At 39.3% G+C, this 12624-nt stretch overlaps 1 protein-coding gene and 1 long non-coding RNA gene across 2 annotated transcripts in view; both read left to right on the top strand.

The window, feature by feature from the left end:
• Positions 1-1388: 1388 nt before the first annotated feature.
• Positions 1389-12624, top strand: part of LOC149091257 (uncharacterized) — a 74040-nt gene continuing 62804 nt past the window's right edge. Inside the window, exon 1 of the long non-coding RNA XR_016196950.1 lies at positions 1389-1944. This is a non-coding gene — a long non-coding RNA (uncharacterized LOC149091257). The remainder of the gene's footprint in view (positions 1945-12624) is intronic.
• The window catches only part of LOC108654254 (uncharacterized), a 43672-nt gene continuing 41379 nt past the window's right edge, over positions 10332-12624 (top strand). The window contains exon 1 of the mRNA XM_089261118.1: positions 10332-10913. Within this exon, the coding sequence (XP_089117244.1) occupies positions 10542-10913 (372 nt within the window). The 5' untranslated portion in view covers positions 10332-10541. The remainder of the gene's footprint in view (positions 10914-12624) is intronic.

Here is a 12624-nt window from a genome sequence, read left to right as displayed (position 1 = left end):
ATAAATTGCGTATTAATATAAATTTAAAATTTGGACACTCTAGCTTTAAAGATGTAGGAGATATAATTTTTTAAATTTTTGTAAATTATTTATATTTATATATCTCGATTGTTTTATGAGGGCATATTCAGTATTACTATTAATAACAAGTAAGAAAGCTCTAGTCGAGACTGCTCGACTACGAGATCCCCTGAACCCTACAAGCAACTGACATTTCAAAAATAATTAGCAAACACACACGCACACACACACACACACGCATACATACAAATACACGCACACACACACACGCATACAAACAAACACACGCATAAACACACTCACATATACAGGCGATTGCGCTTGGGTTGCGCTGCAGTGTTGGCAATATAATGAAAACTTATTTGTTGAATAATTTAATTTCTAGACGTACGATCGTAATGAAACTTTCAGAACGTAATCATAATGTTAAAATGTATGTGTATACCGAAGCTCAAGTCTCTAGTATTTGATATACGACTTTTACAAAGATGAGGGTGAGGGGGTGGATTTAGGTGTGGGGGGTAAATTTTAACAAAAACCGAAATTGTATAAAATTCATCTTAATATACATTTTAAATTTGGAGACTCTAGCTTGAAAGATGTAGGAGATATAATTATTAAAGTGATCTTCGATAAGGTTTTTTATCGATAAAAAAAAATCGGAATGAGTTATCGTTTTTTAGTGATAAACTCGATCTGCGCGTGATATATACGGACATTTTAAAAAAAAGTTGAAGTCTCTAGCTCTTATATCTTCTGAAATCGACGCGTTCATACATACGGACGGACGGACAGACAGACGGACAGGGCCAAATCGACTCAGCTTGTCGTCCTGATCAAGAATATATATACTTTGTGGGGTCTGCCACGCCTCCTTCTGCCTGTTACATACTTTTAAAAAAACCATTATACCCTGATTTTCCATTTTCAATGGGTTCAGGGTATAAAAATGCCGCGTCCTAGAAGATCTAATCTTTCCCGGCGGACCCATAATGCAATTGGGCAACGGAATATCGCGAGTCAGTCGCCCGAGAAAAGCGCCGCGTTAGTACCCAGCAAAGAAGGGCCTTAATTCGTGCTTCTCAAAGAGAGGCAGCCCGTGAAACGGCATTAAGAAATGGTTCAAGGATTTTATTATCAGTAATTCCAAGATTTACTGCTGCCTACGAAATAAACGCTTGCCTCAAAGCATCAAATCTGTGGCGATATGTAGCCAAACTTCAACTGTCCGTAAATATGAGAGTTGCATTGTTGAACGATCTATCTGCTGATGATTTCTCGAAGCAATTGCTGAATATATCGGTAGTGGCCGTATTCCAGTTGACGAATCGAGTGGCTTGATTTCATTTACTCAACATTATTGCAATTTCGTCTCATTAAGAGATGAGCTTATCAACAAAGTATTTCCGAATATCATTGCTTTCCACAAAAATACTAAATGGTTAAGTGAGCGAGCAATTTTGGCGGCTAAAAATAAATATGTTGATGATCTTAATTTTATAATTCAAAATAAAATCGTTGGTACTCTATATTCATTCAAATCTATCGACTGTGTAACAAACGAAGAAGAAGCCACTAATTATCCAACTGAATTTTTGAACTCCTTGGATGTGCATGGTTTACCACCGCACAATTTACAACTGAAGGTTGGCTCGGTAGTTATCATGCTTAGAAATTTAAACCAACCAAAACTGCAATGGAACGTTTGGCGATAAGAAAACTTATGAGCAATGTGATTCACGCGTCCTTACTCAAAGGAAAATTTAAAGATGAGGAAGTTCCTATTCCTAGGATTCCGATGATCCCAACAGATATGCCCTTTGAGTTTAAACGAACTCAATTCCCGATTCGTCTTGCCTTCGCCATGACGATCAACAAATCACAGGGCCAATCTTTGACTATTTGTGGCCTCAATCTAAACAAGTAAGAAAGCTCTAGTCGAGACTGCTCGACTACGAGACCCCCTGAACCCTTCGAGCAACTGATATTTCAATAATAATTCGCACATACACACGCACACACACACACACACACACGCATACAAACAAACACACGCACACACACACACACGCATATACAGGCGATTGAGCTCGGGTTGCGCTGCAGTGTTGGCGATATTATGAGAATTTTTTTGGTGGAATAATTTAATTTCTAGACGTACGATCGTAATGAAACTTTCAGAACGTAATCATTATGTATAAATGTATGTGTATACCGAAGCTCAAGTCTCTAGTATTTGATATACGACTTCTACAAAGATGAGGGTGAGGGGGTGAATTTAGGGGTGGGGGGTAAATTTTAACAAAAACCGAAATTGTATGACATGCGTCTTAATATACATTTTAAATTTGGAGACTCTAGTTTGAAAGATGTAGGAGATATAATTTTTTAAGTGATCTTCGATAAGGTTTTTTATCGATAAAAAAGTGTCGGAATGAGTTATCGTTTTTTAGTGATAAACTCGATATGCGCGTGATATATACGGATATTTTAAATAAAAGTTGAGGTCTCTAGCTCTTATATCTTCTAAGATCGACGCGTTCATACATACGGACAGACGGACGGACGGACAGACAGACAGACGGACAGGGCCAAATCGACTCAGCTCGTCGCCTAGATCAAGAATATATATACTTTGCGGGGTCTGCCACGCCTCCTTCTGCCTGTTACATACATTTCAACAAAACTATTATACCCTGATTTTCCATTTTCATTTTGGGTTCAGGGTATAAATATGCGTGTTTTTCTCATGGTCAATTGTACGTGGTATGCAAACCATTTGTTCTTGCACCTGACCAAAAACAAAGAATGTCGTTTACCACAAGTTGCTTGAATGAAAATCCGATTAATAAATTAATCAGAGTGTATCCCAACCTGAACAACATAGCTTTCAACAATTTTTGACCTAGAAATAATGGATAGGGCAATGCAACGTTTGCCGGGCCAGCTAGTATATAAATGTATATATATATATATATGTATATATATATATATATATATATATATATATATATATAAGTAAATAAACAAATGTAGTCAGTCAGGTTGCGGCAAAGCCTCAGGTATGTAACAGGCAGAAGGAATCATCGCAGACCCCATAAAGTATATATATTCTTGATCAGCACGATGAGCTGAGTCGATATAGCCCTGTCCGTCTGACCGTCCGTCCGTCCGTCATTCTGTCTGTCCGTATAACCGCAGAAAATATAAGAGCTAGAGAGCTGAGATTTTGTGTGCATACTCGTGTATACCATACGCAGTTTGCAGTGTCGGCAATATAATGAGAATTTATTTGTTGAATATTTTAATTTCTAGACGTCCAATATTAATGAAAATTTCAGAACATGATCATAATGTTCAAATGTATGTACATTCCAAAGCACAAGTCTCTACTATTTGAAATACGCCTTTTACAAAGGTGAGGGTGAGGGGTCGAATTTAGGGGTGGGGGGTAAATTTAACAAAAACCGAAATTACATAAAATACACATGCATCTACATTTAAAATTTGGAAGCTCTAGCTCGAAAGGTGTAGGCGCTATAATTAAATAATGAGCTTTCGATAAGGTTTTTAATCGATAATAAAGTAGTAGTAATAAAGGAGTAGTTATCGATTTTTAGTCATAAACTTGATATGCGCGTGATATACACGGACCTAAGAAAAAAAATTTCAAGTCTCTAGCTCTTATATCTTCTGAGATCGACGCGTTCATACATACGGACGGACGGACAGACAGACTGACAGGGTCAAATCGACTCAGCTCGTCGCCCTGATCAAGAATATATATACTTTGTGGGGTCTGCCACGCCTCCTTCTGCCTGTTACATACTTTTAACAAGACCATTATACCCTGATTTCCCATTTTCAATGGGTTCAGGGTATAAAAATGCCGCGTCCTAGAAGATCTAATCTTTCCCGGCGGACCCATGATGCAATTAGGCAACGGAATATCGGGAGTTAATTATCTGACGAAGAACGAGAAATCGCCCGAGAAAGCCTCCGTGTTAATACCCAGCAAAGAAGGGCCTTGATTCGTGCTTCTCATTAAAAGATAAGCTTATCAACAAAGTATTTCCGAATATCATTGCTTCCTACAAAAATACTAAATGCTTAAGTGAGCGAGAAATTTTGGCGGCTAAAAACAAAGATGTGGATGATCTTAATTTTATAATTCAAAATAAAATCGTTGGTACTCAAAGGAAAATTTAAAGATGAAGTTCTTATTCCTAGGATTCCGATGATCCCAACAGATATGTCCTTTGAGTTTAAACGAATTAAATTCCCGATTCGTCTTGCCTTCGCCATTGACGATCATCAAATCACAGAGCCAATCCTTAACTTTTTGTGTGTCTAGAAAATGTGTGTTTTTCACATGGTAAATTGTACATGGCAAGCTCACGTGTCGGCAAACCATTATTATTATTATATCATTTGTGCATGCACCTGACCAAAAAACGAAGAATGTCGTTTACCACAAGTTGCTTGAATGAAAATTCGATTAATAAATTAATCAGAGTGTATGTTTTCATCATCATTCATCATAAAAAAAATTATTATTATATATAATTATTATTATATATTTATATATAAATTAATATTGTTCAACTAAAAGGTAACACGACATTCTTTGACTGTTAAGCGGTACGAAGTTTGCCGAGTATGCTAGTTATTTAAAATAATAAAAATAATTTTAATAAATTCATAACTCCTTTTTGCGTAAATTCATTCTAAGTCATTTTTACGTTTAATAGCACGACGTAACTTCGCATCTTTTTCAAACATAAATCATATCTGATTTTCTACGTTCTTGGTAATGGTAAAAGTGAACTAGTCTAACTTTTGTTTAGTTGCTCAACTGCAGTCTCTACAATTAACAGAACAATAATATCTACCTCAAATTATTAATGTTTCCCAATAATATTTTAACTACATTTGTGTTAATATTGAGATTTCGAAATAAATCTTTCGTTCTTACCATCCGCAAATGCTGCTGAGTAGCAGAAAATACGCTTCAACTAATTTCAGGAAGCAGAAGTGCTTAGGTGTTCATTTGAGAATGTATTCATCTGCTCCTCTGCTCCAAAGGTCGAGACTATCAAAAGAATGGCTTACCACATATTCAAATGTATTTTTTTGGCTAACAGCTACAAGACGCAGATAAACGGAAGTGCACAACTATGACAAAGCTCAGGTCTAAAGATAAACGGGGACGAACTGGCTTTGCTGGCGCTATCCTGCTGAAAGCAGACGGAATGGACTCAAATATTTCTGGACACAGGCAATCGACAGGCGAACGAAAATGTGTGTGAAAAGAGAACAAAAATAAATAAGTAAAGGACTGTCGACTTGTTGGGCTGCCTGGACTGGACTGCCGGACAGTCCAACTGCCGGGCTATCTAACTCCCGAGCTCACGAATAACATACACAAATATTGGACGTTCAAAATTAATGTGACAATCTAGCTAAATAGATGTGTGGGGGTCGGACATAAGTATATAGCATTGAGGCAGATAAACATGTTGCCAAAATGATCAAACGGACCTAACGAAACGAGCAGGCGGGGGAAACTAGCAGCAGCAGCAGAAAGAAAAACAGCTGCCAAACTGTTGGACATTAATTACGCCAGAAATATTAGGGGGAAACAAAAACTAAAACAACAACAACAACTGCATCAGCAACAGCAACAATCAAAGCTCAAGCTCATTAATTGTGTTTGGCCAACAATTTGGCGGCATAGCAATGCGTATGCGTGATGCAATCTAATGCTCAGACATATTAAGCACACAAAAATTATAAGTTTTTAGTGCCGAAGCTCCCCCATTTTTCGGTCGCTGACTCGCGCTTGCCTGTTTCTTGCCATCTCACTCACTCCCACTTAATGGAATGCCCTGGCACCCTTGGCGACTATCTTATCGTGCAGACAACAAAAAGCATTAAATTACTTTATAATGCGTTTATAGCTCCAGCCGGAAGTGGTCGAGAAAATCATCCACACACACAAACTCACGCACAAACACACTCACGCACCAGCGAACAAGAAAAGGCATCTCAGCACGTTTTGTGCACCCAATGGGGCCAGCTCAACAACATAATCAAATCAAAGATTATGTTGAAACGTTGAAATTACGTACAGAGCCGACATATAGCACTCACACACACACACACAACGCACACAATTATAACTACGCACCCAGCTATCTACACTCAACTGATGAGATATATGCCCTCTCATCACTTTAGTCACTAACCTGCCACTAGAACACTGAAAAAACAAAGGAACCTTTAATTCAAATTGCGCAAACAACAAGACTAACATATACCATGTATATACATGGTAAATCTGAAGTCTCCAGGTCTAATAGTATTCCAATGAGGCTGAAAAAAACAATCAATCAATTTTTTTATTATTCTCGATAAAAAAGTTATCGGATGATTTATCGAAAAAATAAGATAAACACATACTGCGTATGGTATACACGAGTATGCATGCCATTTTTTCAGCTCTCTAGCTTTTGTATCTTCTGAGATCGACGCACAAACTCGTCGTCCTGATCAAGAATATATATATTTTATGTGCCCTCTACATAATTTTACACAAAACCATTATACCCTGATTTCCCATTTTTAATGGGTTCAGGGTATAAAAATGAATTAAAATAAGTAAGAAAGATCGATACTGCTCGACTATGAAATTCCCTGAACCCTTCGAAGAACTGATATTTTAATAACTTTGTCTACACAAGAAACACTCATAATACTCGTAATTTTATATAAATCATATGAATTAATATTTCAAATTTAACGACTTGAACTTTAAAGATGTAGGAGATGGATATAAATTTATAAAAAAAATTACGGGAAGAGATAAACTCGATATCCGCGCTATATATATACGGATATTTATAGCTTTTATATGTTCTGAGATCGACGCGGTAAAGCATACGGACAGACGAACGGACAAGGCTAAATCAACTGAACAAAAAATTCAAATTTTTCTTTTGTAATGGAATTTGAAAGCAAACTTAGCTTAATTATCTTAGTATTCAATTTCAACACCCAAATTATTTAAGAACTAATTATGTATGTTTTTTGCTGGTATCACCATTTCATCGACTTCAAGGCTGTTGTTCTTTGCACTGTATATATTATCTTCCGTCTTACCTTCGTTCCGAGTTGCGTGACTTTTATTTTATTTCTGTAAGCTACAACGATTGAGTTTGAATAGGGCCTCAGAACGAGCTATCCGAGAGCCTTTGGGATTAACAGGATCGTCCCACTCTAGAATTTATAAGGTTTCTTCTTAAGATATATCATAATATCCCTCTCTTTTACTCTCTAGGTGATTTCTACTGGAGGTCCTAGATGAGCAACATCAAATTAGTTTAACCCTCAACGGTTGTAGACTTTAAAATCTTTAAGTTTGCTTTTCTTACGGGAGCTACGGAGGAACTACTGGAGCATATATGAATAATTCTTTAATTATTATTATTTTTGTGAAAAGTATGTAACGGGTAGAAGGAATCATCGCAGACCCCATAATGTATATATATTCTTGATCGCCACGACGAGCTGATCCGTCCGTCCGTCCGTTTGAGTGGCATGCAAACTCGTGCATGCCATACGCAGTGCAAGTTTGTCTTTTTTTTTCGATAAATCATCCGACAACTTTTTTTTCGAGAATAATGTTTTTTCAGCCTCATTTGAATACTATTAGACCTAGAGACTTTAGACTTACTGTGTAATAAATACAAACATTTTGTAATTTACAGATTTTGGATACCATGCCCCCCTTTATAGGGCACGTATTTCAAGTACTAGAGACTTGTGCTTTGGAATGTACACACATTTTCACCATATTATTACGTTTTGAAAGTTTCTACAAACTTATTCAAAAAACAAGTAAGAAAGCTCTAGTCGAGACTGCTCGACTACGAGATCCCCTGAACCCTACAAGCAACTGATATTTCAATAATAGTTAGCACACTCACACGCACACGCACACACACGCATACAAACAAATACACGCACACACATACACATACAAATAAACACACGCATACCCACACACACACGCATATACAGGCGTTTGCGCTTTGGTTGCGCTGCAGTGTGGCAATATAATATGAACTTATTTGTTGAATAATTTAATTTCTAGACGTAAGATCGTAATGAAACTTTCAGAATGTAATCATAATCATGTTTAAATGTATGTGTATACCGAAGCACAAGTCTCTAGTATTTGATATACGACTTTTACAAAGATGACGGTGAGGGGGTGGATTGTATAACGTTTATCTTAATATACATTTTAAATTTGGAGACTCTAGCTTGAAAGATGTAGGAGATATAATTTTTTAGCTAATCTTTGATAAGGTTTTTTATCGATAAAAAAGTATCGGAATGAGTTATCGTTTTTTAGTGGTAAACTCGATATGCGCGTGATATATACGGACATTTAAAAAAAAAGTTGAAGTCTCTAGCTCTTATATCTTCTGAAATCGACGCGTTCAAACATACGGACGGACGGACAGGGCTAAATCGACTCAGCTCGTCGCCCTGATCAAGAATATATATACTTTGTGGGGTCTGCCACGCCTCCTTCTACCTGTTACATACATTTCAACAAAGCCAATATACCCTGATTTCCCATTTTCAATGGGTTCAAGGTATAATAAATTCTCATAACATTGCCCACACTGCAGCGCAGCCTACGCGCAATCACTGCTTACTGCGCAGTTGGCAGAGCCCGTGCTGATACGCACGTGTGGGTGAATGTGTATGTATGTGTGCATAAAAGAGGTGCAGAATGATTACAATATCAGATGGGACGGTTCAGGAGTTTAGTAGCCAAGTTTTGCTCTAATACTGTAGAAAATTCAGGTTGTCTCGACTTGCCACGCCCATACAGGGCGTAGACACGTCATTTTTGGCAAGTTCATAGAACAATCTAACCGTAACCTAAATTCAAAATTTGAATTCTTACGCTAAAATTTGAAAATTACAGGGTATTCCTAGTAGCCTAACTATCCAAATTTGAAGCGTCTAGCTCTTAAGCTGTAGGAGATATAAACTTTTGCGGTTTGCCACGCCTCCTTTGGGCGGAGATGAATCCATCATTGCTTGTTGGACTTGGGAGGTCAGCCTGTGTATATATACCAAATTTAAGGTCTCTAGCATCAATAGGGCCAAAAATATAGCAAAATTTGTAAAATTAGGTCCGATTTGCCACGCCCCTAGTAGGCGTAGATATATAACTTCCACCCATCTTTAAAGAATCGAAACATTAGCTCGCGTGCAAAATTTTAGCATTCTAGATTTTCAACTTTGGGAGATACAGCTTTATCCGATTTGCCACGCCCCCAACGGGCGGAGATACATCCGCCATAGCTGGTGATCTTCGGTGGTCGACTCGGATCTACATACCGAATTTCAGCTTTCTAGCTCATTCAACTAATATGATTTGTGGCATATCGGAAAATGCATTTTCCGATTTGCCACGCCCCTAGTGGGCGGATCCGAAAAATTTTAAAACTTCATAAATCGGAGATATACACATGTTCGAAATTTCAAGTCTGTAGCTTCAATAGCGCCGAAATAGACTGCGTTCATACGAACAGACGGACGGACAGCAAGACGGACATTGCACAAAACCAATATACTCATTTCACTTTCGTGAATGAGTATAAAAACTGCTGCATAGCATGGCAGAGCCGCTCGACTGCCGCCAAGCAATTACACACATAAAGCAAAACTCGCTTCAATTTTCAACTACTACCCGCTCTACGTAACGATGTAAAACGCCCTTTGTCACGCCTCGAAACAGAAATCAGAACAGCAGCCGCAGCAGTCGATGCAGCACTAGCAAACGTAAACAGGCAACAATCTTTGGTTCATTCACAAGCTGCTGCCAAGGGCGCACGGCAGGTGACATGCTTTTTAGCACTCACTGTCCGCCCGACATGCGCACTACCCGCCGTTAGCTGCTCTCTCGACGGTCTGGCAACGCTGCGCTGCCTCAACAGCCCAAGCACAGACATGGGTCCATGCTATCAGTTGGCTGGCTGCCCTCAGCTCTTAAGCATCGCGGCTGCTTTTATCTCTCACCTGAACTGCGCGGCTGTTTGTGGGAGGGCGACTTGAGCGTAAGCGTATGCGTATGAGGGTGTGTGTGTCTGTACCAGTCTGTGCGAGTGTGAATTTGTGCGTACGGGCGCCAAGTTGCTGTGTGCCTAACAACCAAAAACAACAGTATCATTGAACCACCTGCCACAGCGCGCTGACAGCTAAAAAAAAAAAAAAAAACAGAAATAAATACACACAACTTAAAGAACCGAAATTTCCGGCTGGCAATTTGCATATAAAAAAGCAACCGAACTGTCGTAAAATCTGTTATAGCAGCAAAGAAGCTCCAGCAGCAGCAACAAAAACGGCAACATCGACAGTAACGGTAGAAAACCAAGAACATTTCGCAAATCAACACCGCGTACAGGAAAGTAGGCAACAGTTTTTTGTTGCGCACCATGGAAATGGACGTCAATCGCCAGACATGCCGCAATGCCAACCTAATGACCATATCCGCCCGCTGCTGTGCCAACAACAATGCAACAACAGAGACAACAACAGCAACAACGAAGGCAGCAGATACTGAAACGCCTGAAGCGAGCGGCTGCTGCAGCATCTTAAGTCGTTTGTTCTGCGTGAGCCGCCACAAGGCGACACAGTCTGTGGCAGGCACCGAGTGCAGCCAAGGCGAGCCGCTGTTCATGCAACGCAAGACGCTGACAGCGCAGCCGGCAGCGCAGCGACGTCGACGGACTCCGCAGGAAATCTATTTCGAGAGTCGCGGCAAGTCCTGCAAGAAGCTATTGAAATTCAATGGCCATTCCAATAAGGTAAGTGCCACAAAAAGATGCTGCAGCTGAATAGTTGAACGAGTGTGTACATATATGTGTGTGTGTATGAGCGACAGACGCTATGACAAGCTAATGTATAAACGGCAAGTAACTTAACCTTAAGAAACCTATTTGCATCAGGCTTAAGATGACCTCAAAGATTCCGCAGATTGAATTTTTTCCACAAGGGAGAGGGATTTTCATATAGAGCCATGGTGCATACATATTTCAATATAAGTATTACTTATTAGCAATGTACTAAAGACCAATATATTCGAAGATTATCGATAAAGATAATATCTTCTGAGCTAAGTCAAGGAACTAGATTTCAAAAGGTTAAGGTTAGGCTCACATTCGTGAAATATTAGCATATTTACATAAATAAAATAGAATCAAAATTATTCTGCGATTCTCAGACTATGTAGTGTAATGTGTTTAAGCCAGTCAACTGCTTGTATCTAGCTCAAAGCTCACACACGTATTCATGTCACGGTTTGGCTGTGTGTACGCTATTGTTACAAAATTTGGAATTTAGCTATAACGAAACGTATGGAATCGTATGGAGTCGATTTTTAGTCTTTTGTTTGTGGCGTCTGTAAAGGTATACACACACTCAATACATAAGGCACACACACACACACAAAGAGAATGGAATACTCATAGTAATGCTCATATTCAAGCTCATGACCACAGTCTGAGCAGTTTGCATAAATAATTTGGCATTGTGGCTGGGTCGCAATGCGCTTATGAAATATTTCATGTTGTTCAATTCGCCAGCAACTTAAAGCACTATTTCCACATGCAGCACGGCATACGCTATTCGCTATACGCCGTACGCCACATGCCACACACCATGCAGAACTACTTTTTCTATGCTCCCCTGCACTAATTAAAATCGTGCAAAAAGCAAGCCAATCAAACAGGTCGATGCACAACAATGGCCTACCCAAAATCGCATATGCGCATATATAAGTGCATGTGTGTATATGTAATCGATGTCCGTGCATTTGTTCATGTGTGAATGTGTGCACGTATGGGTGTGTGTTTTGTCTAGTGCGCTGCAGGACACAGTGCCATGTGATGGCTGTCCAACCCAGCACTGGGCACGCACTGAAGCGCAAGCAACAGGATGAATTTGTTAAACAACATGAACGTGAAGCTGGAGGAGCTGTTCGGGCTGGCCAAGAGCCTGGCTGGATTGGTCTGGGTCGGCCAGTCCTGGCTGGGGCTTCAAACACGACTAGCTGCAATGTGAAAAGTGAAAGATGAAAAACTCATTCGCCCTATCAAGTGACATCATCAATTTCAGTCTATTTTGCAATGGTCTAGCAAATGCAACGGCCACAGAGAACTGAAGAAACAGAAGTAGGAAGGGGACCCCCAGCGCCAGAGAACATTAGCTATTGCACCATACGGAATTGCACTTTGCATGTGCGGCTCGGGTTTGGGATGGTAGAGAGGCTATCGGGTCTTTGTGGCCAGCAACAAAACTACAGGCTTCAAAAGAAAGGCTAAGTTTCGGATTCTGAACCAAAAGATACCCTACAGCTGAACAGACACATATGTAGGTCCTTGTCCTTAAGCATATCCCTTTATAGCCCTTAATATATAATACTTCTAGCTAAAGTGTTTTTGTAATGATGATTTCTGATTTAGTGATCAATCCAAAGCTAGAGTAACAACTGATAGATTAAAAGTTAACTTTTTGTAA

The sequence above is a fragment of the Drosophila navojoa genome, chromosome 5 (assembly GCF_054131105.1).
Source record: "Drosophila navojoa isolate 15081-1374.11 chromosome 5, UAZ_NAV_1.0, whole genome shotgun sequence".
Taxonomy (NCBI): domain Eukaryota; kingdom Metazoa; phylum Arthropoda; class Insecta; order Diptera; family Drosophilidae; genus Drosophila; species Drosophila navojoa.
This window is presented reverse-complemented; position numbering and strand designations above follow the sequence as displayed.